The 14264-nt window shown below is 39.6% G+C and overlaps 2 protein-coding genes across 2 annotated transcripts; both read right to left on the bottom strand.

Annotated features, from left to right (window-relative positions):
* Nucleotides 1-1820: 1820 nt before the first annotated feature.
* mettl21e (methyltransferase like 21e) lies at nucleotides 1821-4784 on the bottom strand. Its single transcript, XM_032559941.1, has 5 exons — nucleotides 4453-4784; nucleotides 3484-3653; nucleotides 2812-2929; nucleotides 2618-2715; nucleotides 1821-2373 (listed from the first exon to the last, which is right to left on the bottom strand). The coding sequence occupies exons 1-5, from the start codon at nucleotides 4538-4540 to the stop codon at nucleotides 2050-2052; spliced, it is 798 nt and encodes a 265-aa protein (XP_032415832.1). The 5' UTR covers nucleotides 4541-4784; the 3' UTR covers nucleotides 1821-2049.
* A 331-nt stretch (nucleotides 4785-5115) lies between these two features.
* On the bottom strand, nucleotides 5116-14050 carry ercc5 (excision repair cross-complementation group 5). The gene is made up of 15 exons (XM_032560274.1): nucleotides 13839-14050; nucleotides 13531-13706; nucleotides 13330-13445; nucleotides 13102-13203; nucleotides 12526-12580; nucleotides 12004-12147; nucleotides 11715-11925; nucleotides 10291-11073; nucleotides 9941-10218; nucleotides 9193-9312; nucleotides 7744-7957; nucleotides 7411-7555; nucleotides 7116-7316; nucleotides 6717-6801; nucleotides 5116-5814 (listed from the first exon to the last, which is right to left on the bottom strand). Exons 1-15 carry the CDS (start codon nucleotides 13924-13926, stop codon nucleotides 5320-5322), a joined length of 3213 nt encoding a protein of 1070 aa, XP_032416165.1. The 5' UTR covers nucleotides 13927-14050; the 3' UTR covers nucleotides 5116-5319.
* Between the last annotated feature and the right edge of the window lie 214 nt (nucleotides 14051-14264).

Raw genomic sequence — 14264 nt, 5'->3', positions numbered from 1 at the left:
GTAGAGTAACTTTAATCTGTCAGTAAACATTTATTTTTGCAAAGATGCCCTAACACCGGGGTGGGTCAGTGGTTCAAATAGTCTATTTAAAATTAGTCACGTAGTCTGGGATGCCTTCATACCTCTTGCTCGCTTTTCCTGCAATGGCCTCAATTGCTTCAGCAGAGATAGAGGGTAACAGGATCAGGCTGGACTGCATCCTGCACATATCAAGCTCTGGCGAAAATAAGGGAGCTCTAATGTTGACAACATCAGACATACCTCACCACGTCATCTACTAGGATCATGCATTATAATCTAAATCTCATTTTAAATCCTGGATTTTGGTTGTTTTGTTGTTGATGTTGTAAAAGTCAGTGACTGGCTGATTTTATGTAGCAGGCTAAGTTTGATAAAACATTAAAAGTTTTATTTAGCCTGATGACAAGCAGAGTTCCAGCGTTGTGTCTCTGTGAGAGGATTTTTAGTATTAACAGGCTGTGAAAAGAGAGATGAAGTGAGCACTATCAGGCCATGTACAGGCTTCAGCTGTTGGGTATTTATTTGTCTTGACAAAGGCGGAGGTATTTACTGCCCACCTACTTAGATGCCCTTTAATCCAGCTCTTCAACACTCCTGTCGTTTCAGAGACACACATCCACCAGAACCATCAGGAACGGCAGGACAGAAAGCGACCCCAAAAACCTTGGAGGATTTGGAATCATTAACGTATCAGATTTAACCGGTTACATTTATAGAGGCTGACTCAAACTTACTCTTTCCAATATAATAAACTAACTGGTGAGTTTCCAAAATATGGAAGAAATTGGGCAGAGCATTGGTGTTCAAGTTACTGAAGTGGCATACATAGAGCCAGATAAAAGAGTAATATGAGTGTGATATTTAATTTAACCTCTTCAAAGTGTTGAGCTGCTAAACTATGACTTTTAACAGTTTAATTGACTAATAGAAAAACTCAAAAATAACTTCAGGAATAAGACTTGATCTCAAAGTGATTCATATGTTTTTTAAAGTTGTTTCTTAATACGTCATTGTCTATATCTGCTAGTCCTTGAAGGATGTATATCTCTAGTGGTTATGAGGCAAGAGGCTGGGTGCAGTCTGGATATGCCACCAGTCCAACACAGAACCAACAACCATACACACACACACACACCCACCCTCACACACATCTAGGGATAATGAGCCTCAGACACAGCCTAACAGTGATGTTTTTGGACTGTGGGAGGAAACTGGAGAACCAGGGGAGAACCTGTGCATTCTTAGGGAGAACATGCAAACTCCAGGTCGTGTTTCAAACCAGAACCTTCTTGCTGTAATGCAATAGTACTAACTGCGTCACTGTGCAGCTCAAGAAACAGTACTACCAGTTCAATCTTGATAAAATAAAATTTTGTAAAAGTAGATGTTAAACTAAAAAGACAAGAGAAGAACTTTTTTAAAAGTGATCTACTTGTTACAAAACTAATCCTGCATTCCAGAACAAAATAATAGTGTGATGATCTGGGGCTGCTTTGCTGCTTCAGAAACCCAGAAGAGTCACAGAAAATGAATGAATGGAACCATGAATTTTGGTCTTTACCAAGAAATCCTGAAGTAGAATCTCTGTCCATCAGTTTGACTTTAAGCAGCTGGGTATTGCAGCAGCAACCAGCAAGCTCACCTTTGAATATATTAACTAGATTATTGACCAGTCATAGAACAAACCAATTTCTCCATACATTGTCAGTGCGCAGTGAATTTGTAGTGAAACAGGCAACACAGAGACACAAACTTAACCCCACTAGGATGAATCTCTTAACAAATTACACACAACAACATACAAAGTTGCAGAATTTATTTGCGAAAGTAGTTATTTACATATTTATACCCTTTGATTTTCAAATTAAATAAAGTGTGCTGAGAGCATTGTAAACAGTTAATCGCAGATGTCCGTCATTTATTTTGGCAGGCCTGCAAACACACAAACAATTGCTGTTGATGACATTTAATATGATTTTTGAGACCCAGATTCATAGTAAGTATTCAGTGTCCTGTGTGTTCTTATTCTCATACGGCCTCTGTTTGGTCCTTGGCCCTGCTGTCCTTCCTCCAGGCTCGGTACAGTTTTATACTCAGACTGGGCAGGTTATACAGCTCCTCAAGGTGGAAACGCTGCTGAAAGCGGCCCACAAAGCTGTTCTCCGGGTCCAGGCGGAAACGCATGGCCCACAGTATCTGAGTGCCGTCCTGACAGAAGTAGTCGAAGGTCTCCATGAGCTCATTCAGGTAAGGATGCGCATACACCACGTCAGCTGCCAGAATGTAGTCAAAACGATGTGTAGCACGAGGGAAAAGCTCAGCCACGTTCTGACCCCAGATGAGCTCCATGACCTGGAGAGAGTCATTAAACCTATTAAGCAATTGATAGCCAAAAATGCATTTTTTATGATGAGTTTGAAGCTTTATTTTATTTGCACTAAAATATCAGAGTGATTTAATAGATTCCGAAACAGACTTTGAGTTTCATTTTACATTTTACATTTGTTTTTATTTTCTCAAGTTGTAAATTAAACTTGCACTGGGCAATTTAACTGTGTTATAACTGTGTTATAACTGTGTTAAAAATAAAATGTACCAGAGGGATGTATTTGCATCTGCCCTTGGTGTTGCGTGTAACATTGTACTGGAGGTTTCCCAGCACATCTGGCAGGTCTGTGGATGTCACTTTAGCACCTGAGAGACAGTGAAAAGTGTCAGAGAAAAGTAATTACAAGGTAAACTGAAAGCATGATCACATCCATGAAAATCCTCAGATTTTTATTGGAGTACCTAACAGACTGGAAACAATGGTGACAAGCCCAGTTCCGGCTCCCAGCTCAATCACATTCTTATGGGCCAGGTTGTATTTGTCTTGGTTGGTCTCCAGGAAATGGCACAGCACCATGGCCTGGTGGAGGACAATACACTTCTGGTTAATATGAGGGGTCATCAGCAAGAATATGTCTGTGTGTTTAAACCTCAAACATTTAGTTTGGTGACATTCAGTGTGCTCCTGACTACTGAAGTGAGAAAACATGGTAAGATTGAACAGAAAGGCCGCTCTTGTCACTATTTCAGAGACTTCATGACTTTAACTTTTTAACTTCTATGGAAGGTGTGGAAGTACAAAACTTTTGCTCTTTAAGAAAAATATTTAGGCAAGATAACGTTTTACAGATAAAATAAAAATGAAGTCCTGGATTTTTAAATATATATATTTTTGGACACATTAGTCTAAAATGCAGTTATTTGGAGACCAAAACACATTTTCTTCAGAATACACATTTGTGTTGACATCCTTTATTTTACAAAAAAAAGTCTTTTTGGGGAGTGAGTAATAAATTGGTTTCTTTTCCCAGAGATAAATATTACAGATTAATAATATGTGAACCGTACTTTTAGAATAACTAAATATTTAGTTTCTTGTCCTAACAGTTTACTGTACTGAGGATAAGATCTCACTGAGGGCCAGAGTACAGCTCCATAGAGGTCTGTGGATTCTTTGATCCGTATCTCCTGATCAGAGAAGATGTATCCCTCCCATGTCTCAGGACCAATGGCCGACGGGTGGAATTGCCGAGACATGATGGCTTTGGCCAGCTCTGCATCCTCACTGACATCCTCTTTGGCATCTGTAAAGAAAAGTATCTTTGTTAAATTATTATAGTAAAACCACGATGCCATGATGACAAAAATGAACAAGAAAGAGAGGAATAGACATGCTCACAGTCAAATAACACAGGATGAGAAGAGTGCAAGTAATCACATTAGAAGTGACTGAATTTGTTGGTATCAATTTTCATGCATTTTACAAGTAATACAAATTTGCTATGTGATTTGCTGACTCGTAAAACCTTTTTGAGGATAAACTGTGTAACATCCTGTACAAGCTTTTTTGTTTGTTCCTGCAGGTTAAAATCTCCAGCTTAGTGTTATACAGTACCTTCCAAAAGTAAGGTAGATTTCTGTGCATTAGGTAAGTTTGTCTTTCAACATTTCAAGTGATGTATGTCAGATAAAAGATGTGCAAAAGTACCACAAACTTTAATCAGGAAAACCACAGTGATGTGTTTTTTCTTGACTCTTTTCTCTGTGAATCACACAGAGGCTCGTCATCTCCCTCTGAGCTGCGTTGGCTGCATGAGAGCGTTGACATGAGAGCATCCAACCCACAACTTTGCGTTATGCAATGCTGGTTTAGATAAAAGGTCAGGAAAGCCCACTGTGACAATGCCAAGCTTGTGGAGTGCTTACACGGTTTTAAACCCTCTTTCTGTTTTCACTTCACACAGAGATGATTGCAGAAAATTCCAGCTTCAGCACAACTGCCTCTCCAGAAAGAACCACTCGTAGTTCATTTACAGCATATGAAGTGGGACTAGACAGAGAGTAAATAAATAAAGGGTTCTGAACACAAGTCCAAATTCTTACTGCCTTGTTTGGTGCTGGAGTCCTCCATGGCTTTGGGCTGCCGAGCGTCCATGTCTGAAGGAAGAAAAGCACACCCTAAACAGGACATGTTACTGTGCACGAGCCAACCACAGTAAGTGTCTTGTGGTCAAAGGTGAAGCCCTTTCAGATGTGGGTCACTGTGGGTGCTGATCTCGAAGGGGCTGTTATTTCTAACCCTCTGTGGTTTTCGGTTACACACAAAAGCAGTGTTTAAAATGTCCTCGTCCGACAATCCCATGCGGAGCCTCAGATCCTGCCCATATTTCAAGTTCCCTCCGGTCAAGCTTAAAGCTCTGTCTAAAGCAGAAAGCTGACTGACAGCAGCAGCTGCTGCTGCACTATTGTTGGACAGGAAAGATGGGTGGCGGCATGTTTTGATTATAAGGGACTGAATGAAATATTTAAAAAAAAAAAATAATCTCCTTAATTTTTACATCAGGGATGGAGCTTGTGGTTATTTATTCTTTACTTAAAAACCTGTTTCTGTTTATACAAGCATTTTGTTTTACATAAAGAGATGTGTCTGACTGTAAATGTTGTGTTTTAGGTGGATATATAATGAGGTTAGATGAGTATAATACATTAGACTTGAACTTTTGTTAGTGTTGATATAGCAGAAAAAGAAATGACATCTGACACATATTTAGGGAAAAATAATTTTTTTTAATGCAGAGTAACATTTCTCTCATATCTCCAAAGTAGTCAAAATATTCCCACTAGTTTCAGTGTTTATAAAAAAACATAATGCATATTACAGAAAACTCTCAGTTCATTTATTTTCAGAAATTTTCAGTTGGTTTCACATTGAGTATCACATTTAGAACATTTATGTAAAAGTTGAGCATCTTAAAGCTTCTTTCCTCTTCCTCTTGTGCGTTTTCCTCCTCGGCCTCGTCTGTTGGCCTCAAACACAGATCGGGCTGTAACCATCGCAACGGCCCTCCCTTCGTCGCTGTCTTCACTGGAGCTGCTGCTGCTCTTCCTGCTGGCCTTCTGAGGTAGTTTTTTAGTAGACTGGTGAGCAGCTGTTGCTGTGAAGGATTCCTGACCTGGACTACAGAAATCCCTGAGGGATGTAAAAGGAGATTCAGAATTCGACTTTGGAGCTAAGAAACCTCCACCTGCGACAGGAGGCTCCTCCTCTTTCTGTCCTTCTGTGTTTTTTAGATTTCCTTTCCTGGATTTGGATGGGGAAGGCAGTTCTTCTTCGCTACTTTCACCTTCCCCTCCTTCCCTCTCCTTTCTCTTCATGCAGGTGACGGCTCGGCGGAGTCGCTGGCTGCGGATCGCCTGCTTTTCCTGCTGCTCCAAGCGGAAGAATGAGTCTATTCGGAGCTGAGTCTACAGTGAAAAAGAGCAACAGAAAAAGGCAAGAGTTTTTTTTAATACATTCTTTAACTTCATCCCTGACAATATATAAGATATATTTACATATTAAAATGTCAGTTTTATTGATCAAAAGCAAGTCTGTTCATTTTTTTTAGTAAAACACAGGAAATTGATTCTTTTTCTATTTGGGTTCATTGTCAGAGTCCAAGAGAAAAAAAAATAGCATCAATGTTGATTCCTAATTTTTGTGCAAATAGGTTTTTATTCCCATGCCACATATGTACATTTACAGTAAATTTACAATACATGAGAGCATATTGTTACCTAATGGAAAACAATATTTTTATTGATTTTAAAATAGTTGAGATCTGAATGGGAAAGAAAATTCCACAAAATGTTGCAGGAAAATATGCATTATGCAAAATGCATTTCAAAACATGAAGCAAATGGTTAATTTGATGCATTTTGTATAAGCACAGCCAAAGTTATGCACAAATACATTTCAAAAACGAAAGATGTCAAAGTTAAATATTTATTTTACATTATTTATTACTTTTAAAAACGGTTATTTATGACAGTAAATTTGTCATTTTTAGCCCTTTAAGCTTTTGGCCCTTTTTAATTCCCCTCTCACCTTCCAACCTTTGGAATTACCTTTAGCCCTGTCTAGACGGCAAATAGGACAATCTGCTACTTAAGGAGTCGATTCTTAGCTTCTTATTAGCAAAATGCTAGCTACTTTGTTCAAACTTTAAGCACAACTTAATCATTAGTTATTCTTATAGTTTCAGAAAGTAGTAGCACGACTGTTGGTCTCATGTCATATCAGCAGAAACAGCTACAGTACATTACTGATGATAAAGCAATCAAACATGGTGGTAACCTCGTCAAGGTGGGTAAAGTCTCTCAGATACCTGCTGGTTGTTGAGCTGTTTGATCACAGGTTGGAGAGTCTCCTCCGTCTTTCTGCTGCTCCAGCCAAAACGACTGAGACAGAACGTGACGAAGAGGTCAAAGAAATGATCACAAAGAAAACAGAAATACAAGGAGAAGTAGTTGTAATTGAGTTTTAAGGTCATATTAACAGCTATGAATAATAGTATAATAAATAACATTGATTACTAAAAACATTAAATATAAATAAACAAATAAAAATGGAAGTAATTAAATAAGTAATTAAGATCATAAGTAACTTAAATGAGATTCGTTACATAAATTAAAAAAAAAACAAACACACTTTACAAGGTATTATCTTATTAAGAAATGTTCCATTGCAACTTTACTGTAAAACGGCTGCAGAAACAAAAGGATATTCTTTGATCATGTCGAGTTGGGGGCGGCCCCAGCTGAAGGAGGCCTGGGACGGATCAACAGCAGGCTGAAGGTAAGCCTGAGCCACCGCAGGGTTGGGGAAGCCAGGCTGAAGTTTCAGTTCCCTCAGCTTCTTCTTCACCTTCGTATCTCTGGGATTATCGGTCAGACGCTTCTTCTCCTGAGCCTCACACCACCAATTACTACAGGGACAAAAATGGAGAATATAGTTGCTCTTTAATATAAATGTGTTCCTGCACTTTGTTAAAGCTAAAAAATAAAAATAAAAAAACAAACCTAAGCTGTATTAGTGGCTCCAGTCCTGGCCCTGGAAACTCATTCAGTATCTCCATGCCAGTAACATATCCCACTCCTGCAACACCCTCTGTGTAGTCACTTCCAAGCAGATAAGCCAGATTGATCATCTTTGTTCTGTCCAGACCTGGCAAAGACAGGTGCCATCACACTTCATCAGGAGAAGGAACACTGATAGATTATCTATCTTTACCCCAAAAATAGTTACATTCTCCAATGTGTTCATTAGCTCATCAATTTAATCTCTGCTATTCCACTATTCTTTCACTTTAGGCTCTAGCCAAAACACAGCCCAAAATGGCAGCAGCCACTGACCTAACTGGCTCTGCAGATCGCTGTACTGGTAGTGCTCAACATATTTGTTCTGGCTGAAGAAGTTCCTGTAAACGTGTCGTCCTCCAAACAGCCACACGTCAGAGTCGTCTGTGATGGTTCCGTTTGTCTGGTCGGCGCGGTCCAACGCCGCGCACTGAGCCTCGGCCTCCATGGGAGCCACCAAAAACGGCACGCCGAACAACCGCAGCAGCTCCTGCGTTCAAAACGCTCATCAATTTACAAAGCAAAACAAAGAATAAAAAAATAAAACCACACAGACTGGCAAATGCTTCAGGGTTTATAGTTGCTCATCATAGAAACTGGGTAGTACTGAGGGACAAACGTGCCATAATCCAAAATAAATGATTAATTATTTTTTAGATAAAAACTATAATAAATACATGAAACTAATTTATGATGTAGGTATAACCACAATTAAGTCAAATGCAAAGTAATTTAGTCATTGTTTTTTAAAATCGTAGAGTTATTTCAGAATTTACTTATTTTAGATTGTCTGTGCTGCAGTCAATTGTATGGTAATAATAATAAACTGCAACTATGACTCATTAAATGCACCACAGCATCTAATTGATTAACCCCTTAGCCAATTAAACAACCCATAGGTCTCATCAGCACTTTTAGCCCCGCCCTTCTGACTTTGATGGGTGAGGCTGACCAATAAAAAATGAATGAGAAAAATAAATATTTTATGTACGGTACGTTTTCCCAATTACATTTAAACATTAGCTTAAAATGTAAATACAATTTAAATAACTACAGAAACATTTGTTATTTATTCAATGTATGTATTTCCAGTGTTATTTAAATAAATATATACAACAGTTACTGCAGGACTTTATCTACTGTATTGAAACACTTGTGGCTCTTGACAGTACTGCAGGATGACACCATCATTTTAACACATTTAGTTTCTACTTAAATGTTTATCTGATACCTTAATGTCGCTGTTGTTATTTACCATAACTCTCAGAGTGTGTGCTTTTATGATTACAGCAATGCGTTTCTCTAGGGAGCTTTTGTTGTCATGTGAGGAATCCCTTTGCTCTTAGCAGCTCATTATCAAAACAGCTGAAAGGATTAATGAAGACCCTCCACTCTGACAGGTATACACCAGTGCTGATTTTATGATACAGTTAGTACAGGCAAATTCTGATCATAAACACAGATACGAGCATGCTGCTGTGTCAACTGAACATACTGTAAATAAAAATCACAGCAACGAACGCAAGTCGAGCTGTGTGTTTTGGCAAATGCAGCACAGAGAAATGCGCCCTCCCCCTCCCTCGCTGAGCTCCTGCACCTGCTGTGAATGATCAGCTGTCAGGTCACCATCACAGAAAATTAAAATTCATAAGCGTAAGTCAGATTGCTTAAGGAACGTTTGCTCGCCGTTAGACCGGATCTGATTACACAGCTCGTTTCGTTCACCTGGCTCTCCAGGTACATCTGCCCCGTGACTGTGTTCGCCATCCGCTCCTGCTGCTGCTTCTGCTCCCTCAGGTTGCTCTGCTCCAGCTGCAGCGAGCTCTCCAGAGCCTCCAGCTCGTCCTGCAGCACAACAAACAAGTTACTCTACAAGCACGCTGACCTGCTGACCAGGTTCATCTGAAATACAACCAAGTAGTTCAGATACCACCTAAAGATGTTGGCGCTAAAGTTATGACAGCAAGGAAATATTTAGATAGAGCTACTTTGCTGCAGCACACAATCTTAGAGCTCTAAACTCATTTTGAAGAGAGCAAGCTTTTCATCTTTAAGAGATTTCAAATGTCTACCTTGCCACTTGTCAAAAGATAACTTCACTAAAGTAGTAAATATACTCTCAGGGATTTATAATAGGGAGAAACAAATGTTAGGGTGGAGGATTTGTTTTGGAAATTAAACAGCATCGGAAACCGGCTGCATTAGACTAGAAATACTATTTTGGTTGTTGGAAATTTTCCCTATTTAAAATTGAAGGTGTCTAAACAACTTAAAGGTGTTTATGTTAAGCCTTTGTCATAATCATCATTTAACTTGTGAATTACATCAACCAATTGACACTTAAAGTAGCAGGAGGCTAGTTAAAATATAAGCAAAAATATTTTAACTAGCGTAGGTAAAAAAATATAAAAAATTGTTATAGCTTATTACAGCACGAGACGAAAAGCTTCTGGTTTGATGGAGAAATACTGACCATGTCGAGGTGTTCCCACTCGTTGTTTTCTGCTGTTGGTTTGGATTCCATGTCGTCCTTCACCTCTTTTTCCTGAGCTTTCCTCTGCTCTCCCTCCTCCTCATCCTCCTTGTCTGAGCTCAGAGCTGGATGACCAACAACCTGAGTCAAACTTTCCTCAGACTCTTCTTCAGTTTTTGTCTCATCTTCCTGGACCTCTTCTAAAATCCTCTTTTCTCCTGCTGAATCATTTGCATCCTCCTGCTTAAATTCTTCCTCGGACACCTCAATGAAGCTCTCTGTGAAACAAAACCATTTTAAATTCGGATGACAAAACAAACAGTTGAGTCTATAAATTATTGTAACTTTACCTTCTGAGTCGCTTTCCTGCTGGCTGTTCCCTGACTTTACGTCGTCTCTGTCGGCTTTTGCCAGGCCACCGGTGAGTCCATGCTTGCTCTTATCTAGGAGTCTCTGCTCCGTCTCTGCGCTGGCCTGTTTCCCACTTGGAAGCGAAGGAGAGCTGATGGATAACTCCTGATTAGATTGAGAAGCGTGCAGCTTGTGCTCAGGTTCTCTCGGCTCCAGCTCTTTTTGTTTCTCCCCTTCCCTGACGCGCTCCACCTCTGACTCCATCGCTGTTGTGGGATTTTGTCGAAGTGCCGCAGAGCGAAAATCTGTGGCGCTTTGACTGAAGTCCGACTCTTCCTTAAGGGAAGGCTTTGTCTCCTCATTGGAGCTACTGATCACCACTCGCCGCGCGGGACGCTGGGGACTTGTCTGCAGTTTGGACAGTGAGACACTTACTTCATCCTCAGTTAATGCCTGCTGGATTGCGAGGAGTGTCCGTGGAGACACTTTGCCATCCTTGCTATCTGGATTCAGCTTCTCTTCATCTGAGCTGTCACTCATAGCAGCCTGGATTGCCTTGAGTGTCCGAGGCGAAGGCGGAGATGTGTCTGGTTGTGATGGTTTTGACACAGGTGGGTTGACGGCGTCTGAGCAGGTAGGTCGTACATCCTCTTCTTCGTCGCCTTCTTCTTCAGTGATGGGTCGCCAGAGAGGCTCGGGTTTGTCAGCTTTCCTCTTTCTAGAACTTGTCCAGGGTGCAGCTGCAGGTTGGCTCTGTAAGGCTGGTTCGTTTTTTTTGGAGCCTGTAGGTGAAGAAAGTAAAGAGTTGATTTTTACAGAAATTAAGACATTAAAGTAAATAAGCCCTTTTTTGCTTCACTCAACATCAGTACAGTGTAGACAGATCTGTTGATTATTTTTTTCAGTTAACCAATTAATAATTGGACAGCAAAAGGTACCAAATAGGAGAATTTTTACAGAATTTGAACCAGGTGAATCTAAAACTTTAACACTTGAGGAGTTCTGAGTAGAAGATATTTACAGACAAAGAAATGTTTTTATATAAAAGGCAAAATGTACATTTTTTTAACAGTTTTGGCTTAATTACCACTCAGAGAGTGTTGTGTTTTTTCAGCAAATTGAATATTTTATTTAGTATATGACAATTAACAATTGATCAATTACTAAATTCATTGACGATTTTGTCAATAATCGATTCAACACGATTAATTGTTTCAGTTCTATGGGAAAGTACAACAGTTATATCTAACTAAATCTAAAACTGGCCCTGGAGCCAAAGAAATTTACAGATTTAGACCCTGATCCTTAAAAGAAATTTAAATGTGAGCTAGTATAAAAAAATTTAAGATATGCTTCTATCTAGAATCAGATGTTGTGCATATATATACTGTATATTATCAACATAATGCTACATCTGCCTCACCTTTTATAAGTATGTAGTGCGAGTTGTCTTCTGAAACCAGCCGCTTTGACTCCACGCTGCGATTCTGCTGATCCTCATCCTGCTGACCGAGTTGTGGAGCGCTGCCGGCACTGCACTGGCTCATCTCCTTCTCAACTCCCTCCAGACGCTGGTTCAGCCGGTTCCTCTGCAGCAGGCCAGCCAGTTGGTACTGCGAAAAGTCTCCGGAACGCTAGAAGAGAAGAAAACAAAAGGAGTTAGCACTGGAAAGAAGAGAGGAGAGTGGAGTGTGTTTGAGGCTTAAATGTACCTCAGGAGGTTTGTTAAACATGGTCCGACGTCTTTTGCAAAATTCTTTCATCTCTTTGAGTATCTCGTGTTTCATCTCAGGAGGCAGGCTGGTAAAATCCTCTGAGTTTATGTCCACCGAGTTTGGATTCTCATACAGTTCTTCCTGAAACAAAATTAGGAATCTGGCTTTGAAGGCAAGTTGTCAAAGAAAAAAAGTTTTAAATTTATTTGGGAGGTGACATGCAAAACAGAAAGAAAAGGTAGCCAAAGTACATTTTGGAACTACTTCTCACAATAATGTTTAACAGTTAGACGCTCACTTAAAAAGATCCCAAGAAATTAAACTAGAAAACTCTTTATTAAACGTATTGTAACGTAAAAGTATTGTAATTTGGATCAGAATAATCTGTACGTGATGGCCGCTGGATAGATTGAAATAAATTGGATTCATTTGAGGTTAACTGAACTTATTTCTGTAGCAAAGTGCCTTGAGATTTAAATCTCAACATTTTTTATTTTTTATTAATGCCTTTATTTTTACCTGGTATGTTTCAACCATTTCGTCACTGTCTTTCCCCTCCTCATCCTCTTCTGAGCTGCAAAGAGAAAAAAAAAATGTATTCATCTGTCATGACTACATATTACTATCTAAACCAAAGTATACATTTATGACAGTCCTGTTTTTGATCGAAAGCTAATTAGGATATTTTTTTAAATGACACTAATAATTATTTAACCATCTTCAATTAATTTGTCCTTTTGTTTCTAAATCCAACAACACTATTCAGTAGTCAGTTCTTCTAAAGTAATAAGTTGCATGTTATTTACTTTCTCATACACTCAGTGCCTTGGTGTATTTATACTTAGGTTAAATTACATACCAGATGAGAAATGCTAATTAGATGACTACTTAAGCAGCTGGTTCCTCTACATTTTCTTTAAGGGTTTCAGAGTAAAGTGGCTACTCTTTAGATTACTTTTTTCCTAACACTACACAACAATTCACAAAGTGTCCATTGATCACATCAAACCCCAATAGATAACTCATAAAATAAGCAAATGTTCAGGGTGTAATAAATCATTTAACTGGACAGCAAAAACACTTCTTGACTCTGACCTGCTTCTTTCCTTTTCCTCTGTGGGTGGAAGGGCGGGTAGGACATACATGTCGTCCACTTCATTTCTTTTCACACTGGAGAGGCTTGGTAGAGGGTCCTTACTGTGGAATATTTCAGACAAAAACGGTAAGACTACAGTAAAGAACATAGCAGATAGAGTATATACAAAATGAAAAACTGGTGATTTTCATCACCTCCCCACCATTCTGTCTCCTCCTACTGCTCACCTATGATCTCCAAGTGCAGCTTTGATAGCTTGTCTCTTCAGAAAGGTCTTCAGAAGTTTCTCATTGGTCTGTTTGGACTGAGTGGTCAGCTCCTCTTTCCTCTGCCTCCTCAGAGCCTGCAAAAGAAGAGTGTTTGTAAACGGACAGTTCAGTGGCGGTATTTATTACACCCTTTACAGTAATCATCTGAGCTGGTCTCACCAGGGTCTGCTTCTTCAGCATAGGAGCATCTCCATCGAACACAAACACCGGTCTAATGCGAAAAAAGAGCAGCTTACAGATGCGGTTGAACAGAGTGAGGAGGTGGGCGTTCTGGACGCTGTTGCCTTCACGGTCCCTCACCCCCTTCACTGCCTGGTTCAGCCATATACTGATGTCTGAGGAGCGCTGGTTAAGGTTATCTTTATGACGCAACATTAGTCGGAATCAAGTAATGCGTTTCAGAGATTAAGGAAACAACATCTCAAAAACTAGGACGAATAAACAGATCAAATTAAAGGTTAGGATACCAACAGCAAGAATCTTTCCTTCCAGTGTCTCGGGGTTGGTGGGTTTTCCTGTAGTCTCCAGGAGTCTCCAAAGTCCATGCACTCCCATAATAACAACTCAAAGCACACACCCTATAAAAGTAAAGTGCACAATGGTGGACTTACCAAGACTTCAGGCAATTTTAACAGTGGAATAAGGCAAATGGAACCAACATGTTTTTTGCAGCACTTCTTAACTCCGTAATGCAACTCCGACGAGACACGAAGGTTCCGCTATTCAGCAACGCGGAGTATGTCGTCAAGTTATCTGATACTGCGCTGCCTTATTTAGTAAATACAGCAATTTGTGATCGTCGTAAAAAAAAAATACTTTCGTGTTACAATTTTTAGTTTTCTGGTTTGATCGAGAGAAACTTCCGTTAGTCAAGTTTTATTGAGATTAAAATA

The sequence above is a fragment of the Xiphophorus hellerii genome, chromosome 4, assembly GCF_003331165.1.
Source record: "Xiphophorus hellerii strain 12219 chromosome 4, Xiphophorus_hellerii-4.1, whole genome shotgun sequence".
NCBI classification, from domain to species: Eukaryota; Metazoa; Chordata; class Actinopteri; order Cyprinodontiformes; family Poeciliidae; genus Xiphophorus; species Xiphophorus hellerii.
Note: the sequence above shows the minus strand (reverse complement) of the source record. Positions and strands in the feature narration are given on the sequence as shown.